Genomic DNA, 23,274 nt, shown 5'->3' on the forward strand with positions numbered 1-23,274 from the left:
AAGATGGACAGGAATAACCGACAAGGCCAGCATGCGAACGCTACTTCAATTATAATTTTCCGTACAGCATCGGTAAGGCGCAACGATACAACTATTCGTACTCTCCGGAATGCGTGAGGTATCACGTCACAATTGAAGGCGTTTTCAAAACTCCCAAATTTCAATATCGGGATTGCATGCAATGACGATAAAAGGTGTGAGAACAAGATAAATGGAATGGCTAATTTCACGTGTTAATGGACAGTTCTACGCCCAAAATCAAGTTTAATTTTTAATTTATACCTCTTTCCCCCATTGAGAATGATCGTGCAATTGGTGCCAAACGTCCCGTGTGTGTTTTCAATTTAAATACCTTTTTATACACATTTTTTACCGTCCTTCCGTGTAATTTATTGTTGGTTTGAGTTCATATTATTTTGTTCAATTTTTTTGCCACTTGATCATTTTAATAATTCCGATAAAAATTACCCATTTGCTTAATACGATCCTAACTAGAGTACACTTAAACTATGCGGTCAAAACTACAAAAGTGGCAAAGCGAAATCAACAAGGCCAGAGTGGAAGCTACTTCAGTATAAATCTTCCATCGCATTGGTAAGGCGCATGATACAACTATTCGTACTCTCCGGAACGCGTGAGGTATCACGCCACGATTGAAGGCGTTTTCGAAACTGCCAAAGTGCCAACTTCCCATATCGGGATTCTTGTGTCGCATAAAGGGTGTCTACTGATGATGGCTGGCAAATATTAAATACTTTAATCAACAGCACTTTTTCAGTACCTTTCAAAAAAATTCAGTGCTTTTTAGGTGCCTTTAAGTGACGAAATTCAAAAATTGTCGGAATGGACCACTAGACAAGGTACAAATTTCAGCATTCTGATACATGTTTCTCGACCAAAATTTCACGTAGAACACGATGCGCACAACAAAAATTACTGAAATTAACTCCGTACGAAGATATTTAATGATTCCTGATGCGTGAATTCAAACCACCCGCTCGTGAAAACTCAATGGTCTGCGTGATTCATATCGCGCGCTAAACGTTATCATGACAGTCTCTGCGATATTAAAATCTGGCAACCTCAATCTTGACTCTTTGACTCAGCAAATTGACAAATTGAGAATAGTTTGAACAACACATAGTGGGCAATGAACATTGCTTGATTGAGAAGCTTGCCGAAACCGTTGTAGTGCGCGATTTGACATGCCTACATTTTAACACCCTGAGTCCCTGATCTATTAAGTGTGAACAAGTTTATGGCACGCTGCGGCGCGGCGTACTGCGCCGCTGTCAGCTCGAAATGCGCACCGACGCCTACAAACCTAAGGGAATATTTCAAGTATTGCGCAATGCGAGAAGTATCCCTGTTAGGTTTGTAGGCGTCAGTGCGCGTTTTGCGTTGGCAGCACGCTGCGGCGCCCCCGACGACGGGCGGGTGATGAACGTTTTCTTACGGGAAAGCTCCTTGGCGAAGCTTGTATATCGTGTAATTTTCTTTTTTTTTTCAATTTTTATTTTTTAATTTTCGACTTCTGAAAGTGAAAATCACATACTGGTCGTGTGAAGCAATAAGTGAACTCTTAACGCTAGATGAAATGTAATAATGAAAGGCAGGTCGTGCGCCATGCGCGCTGCAAACGGCGCAGGGCGGCTCATAAAATTTTCCCCTGTGCTCTGTCGGGTTATCACGTTAATTCCCCGTCAATTCAAAGTTACCGCGTAGCGTAATAAAACGTTGGCAATGTGATGACTGCCCCGCTAATCCACCAATCAACGTAACCCGGTGATTCAAAACATGTGGAGCTCTGTTTATTTTTAGAATAATTCCTTTTTATATTAGGTATATAGCATGATCTAGCTTAAATTTTAAGTTTGTCTTTAAATTTAGGATCTTAATTTTAATCATTGGTCTCTCTTTCTACAAATTCACCAGGATCTAAGTGCCAACGTGAGTATTATGCCAACTTTTCAACCTTCTAGGTTAGGTCATGGTGATAAGATTTTCCTTGAATTTGAAATTTTTATCATAATTGACCATCAGTGCTCTTCTGTTGGAGCTATGCACGACAGTTTTCATCATTAACAAATCTAGAAACAGTAATATTATGTCTCTTACTGTCGTCTGGAACTATTTTGCCATTGAACACAGATTTTAGAAGACTCACGCATTGAGTTCACTGGAGTAAACAAAGAGCAGGTGAACTACCTCTCAGATGAATTTTTATAAATAGAATACCAGTCCACAGTCTTATTCCTTACATTCCTAGATACTTGTTTGTCATAGTAAACTCTATTTTGCTGGTTACTCCTCCTACGTTCCCAAACTTCCTGACGAGTTGTGACCCAGAGATCCGCCAGGTGGCACACTTTCTCAATGCACACTTGAAATTGTGGGTACTACATTTCATGATGTGCAAGAAGACAATTTAGTTTGCTCCTCTCTCATTCAAGAAAGAAGAGTTGGCTGACACTAGGTAGTATACCACTTAAATAAGATGGAAAGGCAGCACACTTTTGAATTCTATGAAATTTCCTTGATGCAACTCCTCCAAATGATTGGTAGAGCTCGCGCATTGTACGTTGAGAGAAATGTCAATATCCGATACCGATTACCTCTAAATTAGCACCACTCAACAAGTTAATACATGCAGTCACGAGGCACCACTGATAAGTGGTAACATGAACAATACTTTGATGTTTGTCTCAACATACCATGCGCGAGCTCTAGAACAGTTCTGTAGAACCAGGCTGTAAGCTCCTCTGCGCAGTAATTTTTCTCTGCCCCACTCACTCATGTATCTGTTGCGTAAACAACACCACTTCTAACTCAATGACACTATCCCACATTGGCACCTAGGCATGTGTAAGCGTCTCTCACACCAAAGTAAAAAAGTTCACATGCCGTCTCATATGTTTTCCTCAATATCTCTCCTTATCTCTTTGATTTACTTGATAATTTCTCTGTTACAAAGACACTCGATATCTGTCTAAAACTTGAAAATTGAGTGAATCATCCTGACCGATCACCTTCCTCATTTTAATGAGTTTTGGAGTCACTTAACCTACATCTATAAACCTCCTGAATCGTAATCCAGGAAGTTCACGCGACCTGGATTAAAACCTATAAAAGTTGCTGCCTATTTCTTGTGACTCAGTGTTCATTCATTCTGATCTAGGCTCTTTTGAGAACGCTAAATACTTACCACTGGAAGAAAGTTGTCCCCCTTCTCCTCACAGCAATGTACTTAAATCTATTTTTATCCTCTTGATTCCTAAATTTAAAATCAGTTGACTTGCTTTCTTGTGATCATCATAAAAAAAATCATCATCTTATCCAACCTATTTTATATCAATTAAGAGGGCGTGAAGATTCGATGGACATCGTAAACATGTGAGGAACCATATTCTCTCATCTTTTTTGTATTGTATTGAATTTTTTATCAGCACAGAGTAAATAGAATGAAAATATTCAGTGTTTTTAGTATGAGCTACTAGAAAGAATGCTTCCTTAAATTTGCCTTCTTTTTTGCTTAATACAACATTCTCATTGGGAGTTTCCCAATGAGCTACCATAAAACCTTCTAGTTTGAAAAATGCACACTACCTGTTGAATGGAAGGGGTAAAAGCAACTTCTGTAGATCCATAGCTTATCCCATCAAAAATTTGATTTCAAATTGTGCATGAGAGAATTTTTTTTTTATTAGTTTCTTTTGCAACTAGTTTAAGTATGTTAGAAAAATGCATTCTGTGATTCAATTTTTGTCTTCTTTTTCATAATTTTCATTTGTTTTTCTCTATTTTCTAGGTTTGTTATGGCACCCAAGAAAGTAGAAGAACCGGAAAGGAAAGCATTTTTTGGTAGGATTGGCACCAACCTTAAGGTCGGTATTGTAGGTGTGCCGAATGTTGGAAAATCTACCTTCTTCAATGTCTTAACCAAAAGTACCGCAGCGGCCGAAAATTATCCTTTTTGCACAATCGACCCCAATGAAAGTAAGTCCTCGTTTAGTTGCCATTTTTAACCATTGTATTAAAGGTACATCACCATTTTTAAGGAGCTCAAGCTTGAGTAAAGTTCATCATTATCTCATTCATATATTCATTATGTTTTCCTGTATGGAAGCACTACCACTCAAGTGTGGAAACAAAACGTGCAATCTTTGCAAATTTTTAGCTCAAAATTCTTTATTCCTTGATGGCCAAGAGGAGGATAACTGACAAGGGGAGGCTCAGAGATTTCTTCCTCAGATTTTAGCGAGGTTTACAGCTATGCGCGGATCAAAGCTGGCTCATGAATGGATGTCTCTTCAGTTTTCACCAATGGGCCTCCAGCGCCCCCAAATTGTGGGATCTTCCATGATGTGAGAAATGATCACCCGCTTTTCACATATTTCTCAGTTGTGGTGGAACAGCTCAACACTAGCCAAGAGGAGAAGAGATCATGGGTTCAAATCTCAGGCTTAAATCCTGTTTTTAATGCCGTTTTTAATTTTACCAATAAAAATATTCTTTCCCCTCAAACCTCCTCCCCACAAGAATAAAAACTCTACTAAATGATTATATAAGATGAGCTGCTGCCATGTAAGAAAAGAAACTGGTGAGTTCCAAGATTTTTTCTTATTGGCAGGAGCCCATCATACAAAGAAATTTTGTAGAATTTAATCTGTAGAATTTGTCCCTTAGGAAGTAGTTCTAGGGAAGAGGGTTATTTTAAATGATGAAATTAAAGTAGGTATCTTTTTGACTAATTTTTAATGAGTTCCTTTTATCCTTCCAGATCGTGTTCCCGTCCCTGATGAGCGATTTGATTTCCTTGTTGACTATTTCAAACCTCTCAGGTATAGTATTTGTTTTCAGTTTTTTCCTCTGTCAGCAGAAAAGTACTTACCATCACTGTAAATATTGTTTTGATTCACAGAGGCATTGATGAATAATAAAATGAAAGAGAAAAAGTTGATAGTCCGTGATAGCTGGCCTTCAAAATATTATTTCATTTAATTTGAATTTTTCAACTAAAGAAGTATCATAAGAGAACTATTCCTTTTCACAGGTTTCCTTTCCAAAATTTAGAGACTCGCACTCTAATCATACATCGTACAATTTGATAATTAATAATTGGCACCTATTAAAAAACATTTGTCTGATTTTTGCTTATGTAAGGGCTGTATTCAAGGTGGTTCGTTATCTGTTAAGGCTTCCTTCAACCAATACAATTCTTATGCCTTAAGGCTTATTTGTTAAAGAATGACTATGGGCAAGGCTCGGACACAGCTCCAGCGGGTCGATTATTGTTTATAGACAAAACTATAGACAAAGAAGACATAAGGAGTATAGGGTAGGGCTATCCTATTGGTTGAAATGAATGGTTCTTATAGACTAAGGGGGTAAATGATGGACTAAATATCGGGTCTCTCGTGGGTTGCCGTTAGTTAGTCTATTACTTACATCCTTTGTCCATCGCAACCACCCGCTTCCACCAATAGGATCCCTCCATATCCTTTTTGTCTTCTTTGTCTATTGATTTGTCTATCAATTTCAATAATCCACCCGCAGTAATAGTGACTCCCAAATGAGTCCGAGAAAATTTAAGACCAGAATTTGCGTGTCTTCAACTGTGAAGCATGTGCATTAAAGTTCCTATTGTTTTCAATCCTGGTTAAATCATGATAAAATTATATTTTCCCCACTGGGGCGCAACACTAAATTTTCCGAATGTTCATAATAATTGTCTCTACTAGGAACACCCTGTACTTTGAGGGCACCCATAGACTGTGTTCTTGTTTTTAATAATACTCGTAACTTGTCTAATTTATTATCTTTTCATCTCTTTTTACAGCAAAGTTCCTGCATTTTTGAATGTTGTTGATATTGCTGGATTAGTCAAAGGAGCTGCTGAAGGTCAAGGTCTAGGGAATGCATTTTTGTCTCATGTGAAGGCTTGTGATGCCATTTTTCATCTATGTCGTAAGTGATTCCATTTATTACCCGAACTTGAACAATGGGCCTGTTGCAAACTTTTGCTAGAGCAAAAATAAGAGTTGTTTCTTGTAGATAATGCCTCAAAAATCACGATGAGCGCATCGGCAAAGTCTGAAATGCACTCATAACTTCACAATCTGCGTAAGAAATTTGCGTTTTTTTAAGCTTCCCGCTTCAAAAACGATACTACGGCGTAGGTGAACATTTTGTTAGAGGAGTCGCTCCATCGTCGGCGATATTCATCATGGCCGACACTTGCGCGCAGTTTTGCGCGTAATTCGAGGAGAGTTCAAGGTCAATCAATGCGGGCGTGGAAAACATGAACGTTAAAACACGCCGATTGTTATCTGGTCTAATCCAGTTCAGGTATTATCTCGTCCCATCACACGTGTTTTGGCGGATTGGCGTCGGCCATGATGAGTATTGCCGACGATGGAACGACTCCTCTTACAAAATGTTCACCTGTGCCAAAGTATCGCTTTTGAAGCGGGAAGCTCAAAAAACCGCAAATTTCTTACGCAGACTGTGAAGTTATGAGTGCATTTCAGACTTTGCCGATGCGCTCATCGTGATTTTTGAGGCATTATCTATAAGAAACAACTCTTATTTTTGCTCTAGCAAAAGTTTGCAACAGGCCCATTACTGATTTGATGCGGTCCTCTCACCAGGTATTGCTATTTTGATAATGAGCTTGTGGAAATGACAAACAGCAAATCACTTGACTAAATTGAAAGATGGTCAAAATTCTCCCCCTTTCCAAAATTTTGAACAGCTGTCAAATTAATTGTTCAGTAATTTTGATGAAAGTGAGTTGTTTTGGTCACGTGTTTTTGCCAAGCTGAGAAAATGGCAAAATGTAATTGCTGTGAACTTTCATTACCGAAGATAGCTGCAAAGCTAACACTACCTCTTAGTTACATACATCACAATACACTTAACACTTGCATTTGATTACCTCCATGTAAGAGCAGTATGTGGCGTTTTTATAGGCTAGCAACACCATGAAAACACAGAAGTGCAGAAACTTCTTAACCGTACAATTAGCATGTTACAATCGGTTGTCTGCAAAAATGGGAAGGCTGGAATTTTAGCGCAAAAATTGTGAAGACTGCCAAATCAAGGAAGATTTGATCTTTCTGCAAAACTGTGTTGATTATGGCGTATATTTTGCAAAATTGTGGCCGTGTTTAAACGAAGAGTGAAACAAAGACCATCACTTTGAAATTTTTAGGAAAAAATGGTTTCTAAGATGGGTAGCCAATTAAGAAAAGCTAAGAACTTTTTGCACTCCAGTTAAAACTCCAAAACAGGCCATGGCTATCTGTTGCTAGGTTCTTCGAACTTTTCGAGGATGAATGTTTTCTTTGTATTGTACTAAACGTTTTATTTTTACTTATTTTTATCTTTGATTTCCCAGGAGCATTTGAGGATGAGGATGTAACACACGTAGAAGGCGATGTAAACCCTGTGAGAGACTTGGAAATTATAAATGAAGAACTGCGATTAAAAGATGAAGATTATTTAAAAAAGCAATTAGAAACTCTGGAGCGTACAGCTGTCAGAGGTGGTGATAAAAAGTTGAAACCTGAATACGTAAGTTTACACAATTATTTGAAAACCCAAAAGACGTTATTGAACTGAACCCAGCCAAACTGTCTACATTGCGGATTTTGAGGAAACCTAGCAATGTCAGGGAATATGTTGAAAGTTTGACTACTGAGTTGGGAAAAATTGTTACGCCACTTTCATTAGCTTTCTAGAATGGGTTTGATGTTTTCAAACAACATTTTAACCAAAAACTATTTCAAATTATGTCTTTTCAACCATTTGGCATGTCTTCAATTGTCAGGGATTTTTACGGAAATATTCGAGGGAAATTCATTTTTTAAGCTCTTTTAAGAACTAAAATTTCTATTTTGTTTTTTCAGGATAGCTTAATGAAAGTGAAGACTTCCCTCATTGATGAAAAGCAGCATGTCAGATTTGGCGATTGGGATTCAAAAGATGTAAGTCTATAAAAATTAGGGCTGTGGGAGCCTGATTTTGAGTTCGAGTATTTTTTTGAAATTCGAGTACTCGCACAGCCCTAATAAAAACCAAACCATTTTAGTTTTAGTGATACTCCTTTTTATGAATTTTAGAATCTGTTAGACAGACAAAAAAATCTATTGATTATTACATCTATTCTGTAGAAATAGAGACATAATTGAGTCTAATCTGGGAGAATCTAGATTATATAAAGAAAACAATATTAAATCCTACAAAAAATCAGCTGTTCAAAAGTTACTAAGGCATTTAATGGGAGATCATGGATGCTAAATAAACCATCATGCACACTATTTGGACGAAACAACTCATATGATACAGTTTTGTCCAGGAAATTGGAGAAGATAGGTTGTCAAATAGCGTCTTAGATTGGGCTCTTCCTGTAAGAAGGTCCTGAAAATGCCTAATAAAAGGGTAGAGAGATTGAATTGAAGCAGAAATGTTAAGGTGCTCAATGCCTGGAGGGTTGTGGTTTGATAGGGGATAATGGCAGTTAGGTTTTGTAGAGTGCCGGGGAGATCTTTAAAGCAACATGTGTGTATCAACGGTGTAAGTCGGCAATCACAAAAGTCGTTCGTGGTGTCTGAAAATCTTCGCCTCTATGTTATTTTTTTGAGGGAGAACAAATTGACATGATTCCTTGAAGTTTTTGCAGAATTTTCTTCGCACTAAGAAGAAAAATCATGGCAGTTTTAAAGAATAGCTGTTGAGTAGTTTTCCATTTAAAAAATGAAGGATGATAGGAAGTCTGCGACGTCACAAACCGAGTTCTGTGATTGCCGACTGACACCGTCAATATGTGTATAATAGATGACTCATCATTTCTCTTTAGAAAAATGTTAAAAGCAGATTAAGCTTTTCCACTACATAATTTTCTAATTGTTCCACCTTATTTCAACTTTTTCTGCTACGAGCGTCAATCTTTGAAGACTCTAAATTTAAGTATTCAGATAACTACACTCTATAGACAGTATGTTATCTTAGTCTAAATGTAATCTGTATTTTCATACTCGAGTGAGTGAGTGAGTGAGTGAGTGAGATTTAAGTTGGACAAGATAAAACAAGCAAATTGATTAGCCCTCATTTGTAGTAACATTATCTTATTATAAATTACAACTCTGTTTTTACCCCCTTTTTTTCTAATTTTAATGCTCCTGCCCTAACTTAAAAACTTTAGACGTTTAAAATCATCAAATTTTTTTTGTTCCTTCTTACTGAGCATAATATTTTTTACCTTTTCTTTTTTAGATTGAGGTTCTCAACAAGCACATGTTCTTGACCTCCAAACCTGCCATGTATCTTATCAACTTATCGGAAAAGGATTACATAAGGAAAAAGAATAAATGGTATCTCAAAAGTTTCAATAGCATTCAATTAATTACATCATATTATTTTTAAATAATTCTGTGTAGTAGAAGCTTAGTATATAAAACACTAAACAAAACATCATCAAAAACACTTTACCATTGAGCAGTGTTGATAGCACTAGATAAAGCACAGTGTTGCTAGCACTTAGATAAGCTGCAATAATTTTCCAATTTAAAAAGCTGTAGATTGCTGCACGAAATGCCCATCCCCAAATCTGACATCGATTATTCTCGCCTCGCCACTGGTACAGAAAGAGATCTGGTAGACAGAGGGCTGAAGAGGAAAAAAAATACCTGTTAAGGGACTAGTAGAATTATCTCTGTTACAGAAGAGGAGTACTCTCTTGGTTAAAATTCAGTTCTCCTGCAGAAAATAAGAAGCATCTCTAATTATTTTTTCTGTGGTCAAACATTGACTTTTTTTATCAGTCTATTATACAATCTCTTTATTGATCGCATAGCTACTGAAAGGTTTAATGAAAACTCATGTCATGAAAAATCAAAATTGAGCTCTCGTTTTCAAATTTTTCCTCAGGTTAATCAAAATCAAAGAATGGGTGGACAAAAATGACCCAGGAGCTATTATCATCCCATTCAGTGGTGTCTTCGAAAATAAACTCCTGGATATGGACGAGGCAGAAAGAAAACAGTACTTAGAAGAAAATAAGATCACCAGGTAAATTTATTTTTTTTGTCGGTCTTTTTTTTCTTTCTTTTTTGGCTGCTTTGGAGCTATTAAGCAAGATTTTGGACCAATATATCAACAAAACAAAACAAAAAACAGGAAAAAAAAGAAATATCAAAGTTTCAAGTTTCACACTATTTTCAAATGATCCATGCTTGTGGAACATAAAAATCTTTTCTTTTGGCCCTGTCAGAGGCCCAAACTCCAATGTTCCTTTGTGGGAAATAAAATTATTAAAATAATTTTGAAAAGTTTCCAAATTTTTTTCTCCTAAATTGTAACGACAGTTGTGAAATCAGTTTCAGTATGTTTGGCTCTCTTCATTATATATTACTCCTACTTTTCTGTATGTTACCTACCATCCCTCGTTTTCCGCAATCTTGTTAATGAATATAGGTCATATCTAGTACAAACCTTTACATAAGTTTCGCTAATGACCGTGTTAGAACTATTATTTCTCTTAGATGTTTGATTTATTAATTCATTTTATATTTTTGTTAATTTAGCGCTCTAGATAAAATTGTCACTCAAGGATACAAGGCTCTCCAACTCATGTATTTCTTCACTGCTGGCCATGACGAAGTCAAAGCATGGACCATTCAGGTAATTTTATAATCTCAAGCAATTTTAAATAGCTATATAGTTATGACTTGTCGATGAGTATAGATTATAGTTTTATTGAGCATTATCTCTAGCTGAAGGTCACACCTAAACTAAGAATAATAGGCAAGTAATACAAATTTTAATAATTACAGGGCTGTCATTTTACGAGTCAATGTAAATCAAAGAAAACTTTATTTGTGAATAATCTTTGTTTAATGTTTTAAGGTTCTGACAAAACATGAACACAATACATACAAATTTTATGAAATGATTTGCAAATGAGACATTATCCTTGCTTTATTTTGGGTCAGTGATAACTATTTTGAATTACATACGCATCGTTAATCCTACCCTTTCCCCTACTAAATTGTCACAAAGTAAGAACAACTACAGGCAATATTTTTGAGCACAGAACCTGTTATCAGCATAATGCCTAATTGGATTTCATTTTGCAATTAAGACCTATAATTTCTGGCCCATCTGTAAAAACGCCTATGCACACCAAAAAACTAATGGTACAAATGTTGTTTCAAAAATGAGCCTGAAATTGTAATTCCTTATTGCAAAATGCAATATAATTGGACTACAATGATTAGCTATTCAAACTATATCCTCGACCATTTCATTTTGCTCCAAGATGTCTTATAAAAAATTGGTTTCCCTAGTGCTTTCATTCGAAGAAGTCAAAAAGTTCTAAATGTAGCTGTTTTCTAATGTTTTTTTTCTCTCTTTTTTCTTCATAGAAAAACACCAAAGCTCCTCAAGCAGCCGGTAGAATTCACACTGACTTCGAGCGAGGTTTTATTATGGCGGAAGTTATGAAATTTGAGGACTTCAAGGAATGCGGCTCAGAAGCTGCATGCAAAGTGAGTATCCTCTTTTGAAAACCTATGAAATGGGATCTTAGATGATTCAACTATTGCATTATACAAACGGCTCCTCAAACTAGGCCTCAAACCACTCAACAGGGCACTTGAAAGACCCTGAAGATGGGTGGAGTTTCTTTGTCCAAGTTACGTAAATTTGAATTTCTACCAGCGAAGAAACCCTCATTTCAGGAGGGAAAACTCTTTGGAGAGGAATTTTTTCATAATTGGAGTGAAAAATAGGAGTCTAATCTTTTTAAAGAAATCTCTAAAGGATCACGAAGAATAAGTTGGGAGCCATGCATTTCATTTTCGTGCCAATGAGGCTCCTGCGTGTATCAGGGACATACACTTTAATTACTTTAATAATGTACCAATTTTGAGTTTGTTCTAATAATTTCTCTGTTTTGCAGGCTGCAGGCAAGTACCGTCAGCAAGGAAGAAATTACACTGTTGAAGATGGGGATATCATCTTCTTTAAATTCAATGTTACATCTGATAAAGGCGCCAAGAAGAAGTAAAGGCTGTCAAAACTTGGCCGAACAAACTCGCGTTTTTATTTTTTCACATCTCACAACAGCTGTAAAAACATTATGTACAAAGTAAAGATTTCGTTTTTTTGTACTATTTTCGCATGATTATCGAATTTTTACTTGAAATTATTTATTGTCAAGGCTTGGAAGCCCTAACCAATAAATTAAGAAATGATCCAACCAATCTGTCTCTTATTTTAGAACCATAATTTATCTCCTATCATATTTTCTCGATATTTCATCTATAGTAATGGCTCGATTAATTGACCTCCGATTACTCAATGCTTCAGTTACCTGCTGAGTTAATATTGAGTTTTTGGTCTAAAACAAGTTAGCTGGCTTGATGAAGACTGTTTTTTTGGCAAAAATTGAATGTACATGTATAGGTGGCTAAAGTGCTTAACTTGTTTCTCCATTTGCAAAGTTGCAGACCTTATGTCATATTTTATTTTTTCTTTGGAAAAACCACCTAAATTTCAAAACAACCATTTCCATTTGGAAAACTGCCTAAATTTTCATTCGCTGTTAGCAGAATAGTTGGATTACATTTTGCAATAAGGAACCACTGTCTCTGGCTTTTCCATAAAAGCACATATTTACATCGGGAAACCAATGGCATCTATATCCTTTCTTAAATGAGGCAGAAATAATGGTTCCTCATTGCAAAATGTATTCCAGTTGGTATTCATTTCGTTCTTCTTCGAAATACTAAGGGGGAGCAGACATTTTGAAATGCCATCGATAAAGAAAGTGTAGGACAGGTATTGATTTATTCTGGCGAAGGTGTAATAATAAAACAGAACGGACACGAATCTAAGTTTACACTGTCTTGAATTGTTTGTAATACTTTATTTGTTAAGTGGAAAACTATGCAACATAATTTTCCAGTAACTTCCGCAATTTCTTTTTTTCCGAACAAGCAAAATAAATTTTTCTCTGAAAAATGCTGAGTAAATTTTAATCTACCAGGGTGATTTTGTCTTCCTTAAAAAATCATTTATGAGTGCAGAAGTGTTGAAAAGCCGCTTTTGCCTACGCCTTTGTTTCTTTTTCTATTTCCACCATTGATATTCAAATTGGAGCTCAAAGAAAATTCATGGATTTGTTGAAAATTTGTATTCATATAATGGATCCCTTATTGTTCTGACTTTTTTCAATGAAGCGTAATATTTTCAACTCATTTTTGCACAACATCTGAAGTCCCATTTGGTTTGATCTAGAGATCGCAGTTTTTCTGAAAGAGGGTAATGTATATTTCTGGCAAAGATGATGCTGAACTTTTCAAGCAATTTTTGAACATTTAACCAAAAACAGGAAAAAGTTAGCGGGAATAGTAGGTTTACAACATACTGAATACGTATTCATTTTTTCAAATTTCCCGCCGTTTCAATCCGGTCCGGCAAATTCCATTAATTCCTTGTCTCTGATCATCATTCCCGTCAGTGAAATGAAAAATAAGCACCAATAAACGCAGCTGGTTCTCTTTTAACGATGTTCCGATTTTTTAGCGAAACAAAATAAAAAATTTATTGCTGCAAGTTTGTCAGATTGTTTGTGAAATACAAATCGTTATCACTTATCTAGTGCTACTATACTTAATTTATGCGCACAATCTGGTAAGTAAGTCCCATCATCCTCCATTGATTGGAAATTTGGAATTCCGTGTTTGGCCTGCTTCGTGTGCATGTGTTATCAAACCTCGTGGCTACTACGTTGTAATTTATTTTATTTTGTGCTGTTTTAAGTGTTATCTATTTCTATAAGTAGTTTTAGTTGTTAATTTTTCTTTGTTAAGCCTCCAAACGTGTAAACTCCTGGGTACTTCTTTGTTCGCGAGTTTCAAGTGAAAGTATGTTACCCTGTCTCTAACCTAAACCTTAATCTAAACAGACTGTCTGGAACGCTGTGCATGTTGATTTTAAAATGAGTCACCAAATTTTAGGCCTGTAGAAAAAATTTATGGACTCGTCTCTCCATGAAGTACCCTTTCCTACTTTCAGTCTATAGAATTTTAGTGGATAATCAGAGCTCAGACTGTGTGGCACCATGTGACTGGCACGCACCATTCTTATTACTTGTGCAATAACGAAATGCAAACTTAAACGCGTCTGGTCAACTTTTACTCTATGGGTTATCGTTAGGAAGTATGATCAGCCATGTATATTTCAGTTCAATCTGATTATTATCGTATTCCTATTTATCATCTCCCCTGGAGAGGATGGTGCCTTGTGACTCTCACATGGTGTCTAAGGAATGAAGGTCATGTTCATCCAATTCCTACTTAGAATTCCTGGCCATTGGAGAATACGTGTGAGAGTGTGTGAGTAATATCTCCCAAAAACAAAGGGAAGCCGCCGGGCTACGTTTGGCGGGTTGCATACGTTTCCCGGTTATCTCCCATACATTTAGTACAGTGACATGCATTTAATACTTTTTTCCTTAATTTAAAATGTGATTCTGCCGAACAAATTTGTTTCTTTCGATAAAACTTGCCAAAATATTCAACTGAAAATTCACGCCTAGATAAATTCACTTTCTCATGTAAAAAAATCAACTTTTATAAGTCCTCCCTATACGATCCCGTGTGTTTTCGGAGTTACGAACATTTAACCTCAAACCCATGGCCAGGTATTGGGAGATGGTATTGGTTCATCAAGTATTTATCTACAGCTACTCATCCATTTAACTAATGTTAATTTGAATAGTAGCACGAGTCCTTAGAATCTAACTGAAGTTACTCCCTAAGCTTGAAGAGTGGAATATATTTCATTACAGTATGTTCGGAGGTATTTAGAAGAATACTTACTTAGTTGAGGCGAATTTCATTATTTTTCAAAATTGCCGCAGTTATTCTTGGTACCCACTCTCTTGCTCATTTCAATTCTGCATAAGTTCTCTAGAAATTTTATATGAGGGCATGAATATTTTCTTGGTCTGTTTCATTGCTCCATTTTTTTTAGTGTCCATAAACTCTAATCGGATGATTATTTGCCGTTTTTTGCAGATATAATGAGATGTCGATTCTGAAGAACACTTCGAAAGAAGGTGGTCCCTCTATTTTACAACCACCTTTGAAGCCGCGGAAATCATTGCGTAATCAAGAAATAAGTCAAGAACGATTCCAAAACCTGCGAGCCCTGTTACTGCAGAAGGACGTCAAAGCTTATGAAGAGCTCGTTTGCTACGTTCGTGATGCAGGCACTGCAATCAAGGTAAAGAAGCAAGCTTATAATTTCTTCTCGTAATAAAAGTATTCTTTACTAAAAGTTATCCGTAGACATCAATACCTGTGTAACTCTCAGGCATATGAGTTCAAGCATTCAGTTTTTGAAGGTAGTTAGGAACACTTTAGGTGATAAAAGGACTTTGCAAGTATTAACTAAAAGCTTAAAATAGAGTAATTGGAGGTTTATATGCATTTAGAATACTGAAAAACAGCAGGAAATAAAAAGGAACTTGGAATCATCAGAGAATCAAATGTTGTAACTTCTCATAGTACTTCTCTTCAATTAACTCAGTTTTTATCCCAAAACGGCTGTGTACAGTAAGTTAAGTTTTTCAGAGAATCGGATAGTAAAGTTCAGTTTACTACCTAATTCTATTGCTCTAGTGCTTATCTAATCAAATTAAGTAACTTGATGAAAACACGCTACAATTTTAAAGCAACTTCACAGCAAGATATGCTATGAAGGAAATTGAGGTTTAATTACCTCCTAAACGCACCGAATACTGCTGACTCACAACACAATACTGGACACGCAACTCATAATATCGGAAGAAAACTATCTGCTTAGGAAAGAATTGTACAAAAAGGCTTTAAGGGGAGGAAGATAGTTCCTAAATAAATACTTGTATTTGGTTCTTGAGGCTGCATGAACTGTGTAAGTCTAAGCACACTGTTCCCAGCAATTCCCGAGAATTGAAATTTTTTGAAAATGCTTGCAAAGTGTTTAAGAGTTGTTGTTTTTTCCAAAAATTATATCTTCCTACTGTCTAAAATAAGGTATACCAAAGTATTATCAGTTACTCGGGCCTCTTGAAAAATTTTGATTTCTGAGTTACGTATTATTACAGTTTCACTTCAGACATGATGAACACCTCAAAAAGTTCCTATTTTCAAACAAATTGCAGAAAAGCCCTTTCTTCACAACTGTAGGTATCTGAGTGAGAAAAAAACATAAACAGACAAAGTGAGAACAAGAAAGAGAGATTATCTTTGTTTGGAACCAAAAGTGATGTAGAAATCATTGCTGTTTTATTGCAATGATCAGAAGAGTTCACCGGTATTAACTCAATACTTTGCTGCGAAAGTAACCTCATATTTGACGTTTTCATGGAGTGAAGAAATTTATAGAGCTCAGATTACGCCTGATTTCTCAGACTGCTGTATCTAGTAAGGCATCACTTTATGTCGAATAAGTGTTCATAGCATTTTTCTAATGTTCCAGGACACCGAACTGGTCCAGTTGCTCCATGGAGCCCGTGATTGTATATCAATGCTAAATGAAAACCTTAGGCTGTTTGTACAAGTTCTGTTGGTAAGTTTCCCTTCTCAAAAATTATTGGTTTGAGGGAGGATAAAAAAAAAAAAATTTTACTTTTCACGAATTATAGTGTTATACATTTTAGTTCATTAAGTAACTATATTTACAAATTTATCAGATCACAATCTGCAAAACTGTTGCGATTAATTTTTAAGGGCTTTATAAGTGCTCTCAAACGACAAAATTGTTAAGGAGTTCTGGTAAAAAAAAGTGTATTTCCTTCGGAAAATACACTAACAAAAAACAATTCCTGCTAAACGAGTTAGGATGAATTTGAGGTTTATTGTACCTAATCAATAGAGTTTTGAGCTGTTTTTAGGCGCATGAATTTTTGAAGATCAGTCGTCTGTCAAAAATTGAAATTCTATAAAAACCTGATTTAACCTCTCACATTTTTGTCTTCAAGGCTTTGGATCGTGTTTCTAAGTGCATATTTCTTCAAAGATTAATTGTCTGTTAAAAATTAGAGTGCCTTAAATGTGATGAAAACCCAAGATATCTGTGTGAAGTACAGAATAAATTTTATTCGTTAGTTCTTCCCTCTGAATTTTTGTCAAATGTTGCTCTTTCATATTTAACATCTTGTCTTTTGATTTTTAGATACTGAAATGGACACACCGAAGTGAAGCCGTAGTAGAAGCTTATCAAGCTTTCTTAATTGACTTATGTCTCGCTCATAGTTATTATCTAAATTTTGCGCTAGATCAGTTAGTAGCAACATTTTGCCGAGGTAAGTTTTGTCGTTTGTCAATGTGCACTTTTCTTATCATATCAGTACTAAGAAAAAATTAAAGCAAGAACTCTTTTGAAATAAGAAATCTTAAAAATATGAATTTTAAACTGGCTGTCGATATGATGTCGATTGGAATTTTCTATTTAAAAAAATGAAAAACCGAATTTTTTGTACCTCTTATACAAACAAACTCTTAATAAAATTGTACCTTAAATTGAATTATTTTGTATTGCAGGCATATGCTTTACCAATAAAAATAAGAATTTCTGCCTGTGAGCTCCTTGAATTTAAAATTTCATCAATATTGAGGGACATTTGCAAGAAAAATTTTGTGAAAAACGCTATCATGAAAGATGACGCCAAAGACAAATTTTGAAAAGACAAGGTATTTAATGTTCCAAAACCGTAAAAAGTCATGGAAAAGTCAGGGAATTTTGAAATCCAAGAATACTTGTCACTCTATCTAATTAAATTGTTTGGACCGATACAAATTATTCCCTCATTTATTCCTTAAATTTTCACTGTCTCTTAATAAAAAGTCGTAGGTTTCATTTTCTATTCTCATTGTGTTTCAGTGGACAATGTGTCTGATTGGCTGGATGGACAACCATCAGAGGAGGAAGAGAAAGAGTTTCAGAATGTCCATAAAGTTCTGAAAACCTTTATTGAATTAGTTCCCATGTAAGTGTTTTCCTTCATTTTATCCAGAAAGAAAATAGAGCTGTAGTAAGATGCAAGAATTTCCTCGAAAATGTGTTTTTACAGTAAATACTAGGGAGTAATTAGTTCCTTAGCTTTAAGAAGCACAAAACTGCGTTCTGGGCTAAAAAAAGGGCTTTGAAGAAAGGCATCATTAAATTGTTTCTCATTCATAGAAAAAAAAGTTGCTTAAGTAATATCCTGAATGTTATAAATCTGCGCAACATCTCTTGAACGTTGTTATGGAAACTCCGACTGTTAAAGTAACATCCTAGCTACGTAGCATTCACATTAACATTCAAGAGATGTCTTGCAGATTTTTAACATCTAGGATGTTACTTTAGCAACTATTTTTCCCATGTCAGTCTGAAGCCCATAACATCAAATGAGGCATGGTTACCATTGATTGATACCATGGTTTCAACCACCTTGAATCCAATCCCACATTTGTTTTCCCTGCCGAATAGTGTGGACCTAGTACTATTTTACCACCTGACCATGATATCATCCCTAAAAAACGACAAAAAAAATTAACTTCCAACAACAACAATAATACTGCGTTCACGGTTGAGGTACGGAACCTCTTGTTACAATTGCAACCGGAAAGTAAATCATCAAACTAAGGTAAAAAGACGCATGGTGGTCAATTCTTCTCATCGTGTCACAAAATCTTTGAATGCACTATTTTTCCATTCAAAAAAGGGTTAGATTTTTGGTGACTTTTAGAGTCTAATCAGGCGTTCTTATTTTTTAAGCACTTCCTGAAACTAAATTTTAAAAGAATTATGTAATAGTCCCATTCTTTCATCATTTCCAAAAGTAAAGGTTTTTCTAGTCAAAATGAGTCGGATTAAGTTACCTAGGCACCAGTTTATGCTAATTTCAATAAAGAGCCACAATCAGCACTCATGGGGTAAAGAACATCAGCATTCCAATAACCGACAATGATCATTTTAATACTGGAAACGGAGTAGGTATTGGCTAAAATAATTCTGCTCAAAAACCATCTTTTTGTCTGTGATAGGCTTGACTCATTTAAATTTTTGCTTAATCTAGTAGCATTTTATTTGATACAAATGTTTACATTTCTGCTTTTTTTTTTTCAGGTCACCTAAACTATTGTTGAAGTGTATTAGGAAGCAGTTCCCGTACCATAACAAAAGCAGAGCCACTTATGTGTGCTACTTTCACAATATTCTAGAAATCAGTGAATATGCTCCTATTATCAGATCAGAAATTCTACTCCTAATAATTCAAAAGTAAGTAATCTTAAATCATACTCACCTCCACAGTTATTTTATTATCACAAGTACAGTAAAAAAAATTTAATTTCCAAAAAAAGCAGATCAAAATAATATAATCTTCAGTTTTTGATCAAGGCTCTTATTTTCACGAGCTATCATAGTATACGAACTTAAGTCAAACTATTCAAGTTTTATTCAGTAAAGTAGTAGTAACTTTAGGCTTTCGGTATTTTTAGTGTGTAACTGCAGTATTAATATTTTCTTACGCTCATTTTCTTTGCAGGTTAATCATCCTCGATTCGTTAGCTTCTCGAAAAGAAATCATCAACTCTGAAGAGGTATCAATGGATGTAGAAGAGGAGCAGTTTTCCTTAGAGTTAGACGCCAAAGCTAAAACTGATCTAACCATGAAATTGGACGCAGCGGACAAGTTAGATGCCTGCTTGAATAGATTCTACGAGTACATCCATAATATGTGTCACAAAGACGGCAAACTCCAGCCTGATATCACTAAAACTCTCTATCAGGAACTGTACGATATTTTCAAGCAAGTGATTCTACCCACGCACGGAACTTGTCACCTGCAATTCATCATGTTTTACTTGCTGAGTTTTAAACAGTCATTAGTGGAAACGTTCCTCAATGCCCTATGGAAGGAAATCAGCAGCCCTGGGGTACCGCCTGTGATTAAACAAGCTGCTGTAGGATATATTGCTAGTCTGCTAGCCAGGGGGTCTTTCGTTAAAATGAGGTATGTACTTACTTTTTGGAGTTTACTTTTATGTTAGGTTTTTTCTTTTGAATAATGTTTTGTGAAGCCCTTATCTTATTTCTCAGCACCCTTTGAAACTGCAAAATTCGGGTTAAAACTAAAATTTAATAAGTACCTCTTAAGATATCGATCGCCAAAAATGCATATCTCAATTCCAATGTTTCAAAATCATCGAATATAATATTTTACCTTCCTCAAGAATTACCAATCCAATCATTCCTTTGAAATTTTCTGTAATTTTTATGAAATGATTGAAGAAAATCAAAAATAAATTTCAATAGAAATAGTTGGTTTTCAAAAATAAAAGATGAGCGGAGACTCACCATGTCCCATTCTGAGGAACAGATTTTCTACGTATGACATGGACATGCATGTTGACAATGTTCATCTGATTCAATTATTAATACGATTGAGTTTCACCATTTTCACTTATTGTCGTTTCCCAAACATTAATCAAAGCTGGTTACTTGTCAAAGGTACTTACTAATTTTATAGCTTTGTATTCTAAGTATGTTGTTGTTCTAAGTATTCTTTTCACCTTTAACTTTTGATATTTTTTCCTCTTTTCCAGTTTGTTACAAGCTATGTTGAGCGAATGGGCAGGTTGGATTCACTCGTACATTTCAAACATGGATAGCTATGAGAAAAACATGGTCGGTCAAAAAAGACATCTGGTCTTCTACGCAATTTGCCAGGCTCTGTTCTATGTTGTCGCATTCAGACATTCAGATTTAGTGAACAACAAAAAAAGTAAGTTCACCGACTTACCAATCTCTCATTTTCTGATACACGCCAAAACAGAGATATGTTTACTCAAGTAATTCTAATTATCCAGTAAAATTTTCCTTCAATGAGAGCTATGATTTAAAGAAAATTAAGTCCTTTTTCAACCTGTTTCCTGTGATGTGATAAGTCAAGTATGTAATAGAAGTCAACAGTGATCAGGCTGTTAAGAAGTTGGATGTTAGTGTTCCAACAAAAACCATGAAATCGATGGGCCACCTGCAGTATAATTTTGCCCTAATACCTAATCATATTTGTTTATTTTTTCTTACTTTAGTATTTTGAAACAAATCCGGGTAGAGCATAGAAAAACCACACTCACGTTCCAAGAGTGATTATGAATCGTCCAATATCAAAAGAATGTAATAAAACAAAATTGTCATCAAGTTTTGGAAGTACCCAGAATTGAGGCACTGGGTGCAAAAAAAGCACTTCTTGACTGCGGTGTTTCAGAATCTCAGTTGCTTGTAATGAAATATTAAAGAAGACTCAGAAATACTGCAACCGAGAAGTGCCCTCTTTGCATCCAGCGTCTCAATTTCTCTGTCTCTTATTTGGTGTATATTCATTTGTCTTCCTGTATTTTTTGTATTCTTGTGTTCCATGAATGAGTTAGAATAGTTCCATCTTTAGTTACATGAATTGCTTCGTTTCTTTTTCAGATATTACGTTTCTACAGAATCTAAATCTAGCTAAAATAGTAACCTGCCGCCTGAATCCCCTGTGCGTGATTTCGCCGGCTGTTGTTAATAATTTTGCTTGTGTAACACGAGCGTATCAATTAGCCTACTGTTATTCAATCATTGAGCACAACACTAGGTACGTCTTACCAAATTTCAGCAAGGATGAAGGATTCGGAGATGGAGTTGCGCTATCAACAACTAGCAGGGTTTCTTTGGAGTCATTTTTCCCATTCGACCCTTATTTATTGAAACGGTAAGAGATTTTTACCAAAGCATCCCCTTCCTTTTATTTCTATAGATTAAAACTCAGCAATTATGTTTTAGGTATTATTTATTGGGTATGTTTTTTATTGTTAAAGTTTTAATTTACAGTTATTCGTTGAGCACCCTGATCAGAAAGTGAGTTAAGAGCTTTTGAAATGCGCTTTCTTTAACCTGCTTTTAAGATCCTAATTTGTTCAATGAAAACCTGTCTTAAGAAGATTAAGGGATTGGACCCAAAAGTGAACACAAGTAGATTATCATTCCATACAAAAAAAAAAATGAATGAAACAGACATCGCTAATTTCCCTTCAAATCTAATTTTTCTTGTCATAAAACCTATTTTACTTAACATTTTGCCATCTGCAATGTTTTTGATACTGTTTTCCCCTGGTACCCCGGTCAATAAGATTGGTGTGGAGCTCATCGACACTTTTCAATGCCAGTTGATACCACCAGGCCGGCAGGCAATATGTGAAATTTGAATGTTTTAAATTACTTCCTTAGCCTTCCCAAGAATTTTCTCCGAAAATTTGAGAGGCTTATGATAATTTTGCTTTCTTTTGAAGAAGTATATTTAAACTTTTTCCAAACTTTTTAAAATGTGCAAGTTTTTATCACTTGAAAAAACACCAGAATTTTAATACTAAGTGGCAATTTGGTCGTAGAAGCATTTTCAATAACCCCTTGATCATAGCTGATGATCGCATTTTGATTTGCTGTATTATATAATGCATATTTTGTTATGGTTACAAATTTTGTAGTGAAAGCTGTAAAAGTGAGTGCTGTAAGCCGCTGATAGTTTGAAAAATCATTTTAGGTAAAAATCAGTCCTTTCAATAATGAGTTTGAATGATTCTGTTTCCGTAAAATTACCATGTGTTCACTTCTGTCAATTAATGTTTATCATTGCAAATACCTTGCAGGCTGAAACTAATGCTAAATGTTTTGTGTTCCATTCCCAGATCCAAGGTGAAAATAGATCCAATTTACAATGAGTACGATAGCGGTCTCTTAAATGAGAAAGGTGTTTCGATAAAGAAGGAAGAGAGCTCTCCCAGCCCAGAAGAAGATGATGAGAATGATTTCCTGATGGACATCGATTCACATACGCCTCAGAGTTCTAACTATGCTAAATTCAATTATGGAACATCTCCCGGTTTTAAAAATCATAAAGTATGAATAAAGTATTAAATTTTATTTGAATTGAGTTTTTCCTTAAAAACACCCTTCACTTCTCTGGCTAAATGTCTCTGGATAGTTTTTCAACTTTCACTAGCGTAGTCTGCAGCTTCCACCAGCAGGTGAGAGTTTGTTTCCAGCAAGTGGATTTAATTTTGAGGACTAGGGGCAGATTTATACGACCAAAAATATCAGTGTGACATTTGTAATCTCAATTTTTAACCTTCAATTTGCCGATTTTGAATCGCAAAGGTTTTGATCCCAAAGTAACGCAGTGCAATGAAAATATCG

The 23,274-nt window shown here is 35.5% G+C and overlaps 2 protein-coding genes across 3 annotated transcripts; both read left to right on the forward strand.

Moving 5' to 3' along the window:
* The first annotated feature begins 1,773 nt into the window (after positions 1–1,773).
* LOC109043255 (obg-like ATPase 1) lies at positions 1,774–12,266 on the forward strand. Of its 2 annotated transcripts, none has more exons than XM_019060398.2 (11): positions 1,774–1,950; positions 3,809–3,996; positions 4,781–4,841; positions 5,840–5,967; positions 7,400–7,575; positions 7,911–7,988; positions 9,277–9,374; positions 9,931–10,071; positions 10,587–10,683; positions 11,427–11,549; positions 11,963–12,266. In XM_019060398.2, exons 2-11 carry the CDS (start codon positions 3,816–3,818, stop codon positions 12,068–12,070), a joined length of 1,191 nt encoding a protein of 396 aa, XP_018915943.2. In that variant the 5' UTR covers positions 1,774–1,950; positions 3,809–3,815; the 3' UTR covers positions 12,071–12,266. The 2 variants fall into 2 exon arrangements, with proteins under 2 accessions (XP_018915943.2, XP_018915942.2); XM_019060397.2 differs by lacking the exon at positions 1,774–1,950 and adding an exon at positions 3,209–3,393.
* Positions 12,267–13,731: 1,465 nt separating this feature from the next.
* On the forward strand, positions 13,732–23,001 carry Tif-IA (RNA polymerase I-specific transcription initiation factor RRN3 homolog Tif-IA). The gene is made up of 10 exons (XM_019060377.2): positions 13,732–13,931; positions 15,087–15,294; positions 16,531–16,620; positions 17,227–17,356; positions 17,935–18,040; positions 19,165–19,317; positions 19,586–20,053; positions 20,646–20,824; positions 21,520–21,793; positions 22,767–23,001. The coding sequence occupies exons 2-10, from the start codon at positions 15,097–15,099 to the stop codon at positions 22,981–22,983; spliced, it is 1,815 nt and encodes a 604-aa protein (XP_018915922.2). The 5' UTR covers positions 13,732–13,931; positions 15,087–15,096; the 3' UTR covers positions 22,984–23,001.
* The last annotated feature ends 273 nt before the right edge of the window (positions 23,002–23,274 follow it).

Source organism: Bemisia tabaci, chromosome 8 (assembly GCF_918797505.1).
Source record: "Bemisia tabaci chromosome 8, PGI_BMITA_v3".
NCBI classification, from domain to species: Eukaryota; Metazoa; Arthropoda; class Insecta; order Hemiptera; family Aleyrodidae; genus Bemisia; species Bemisia tabaci.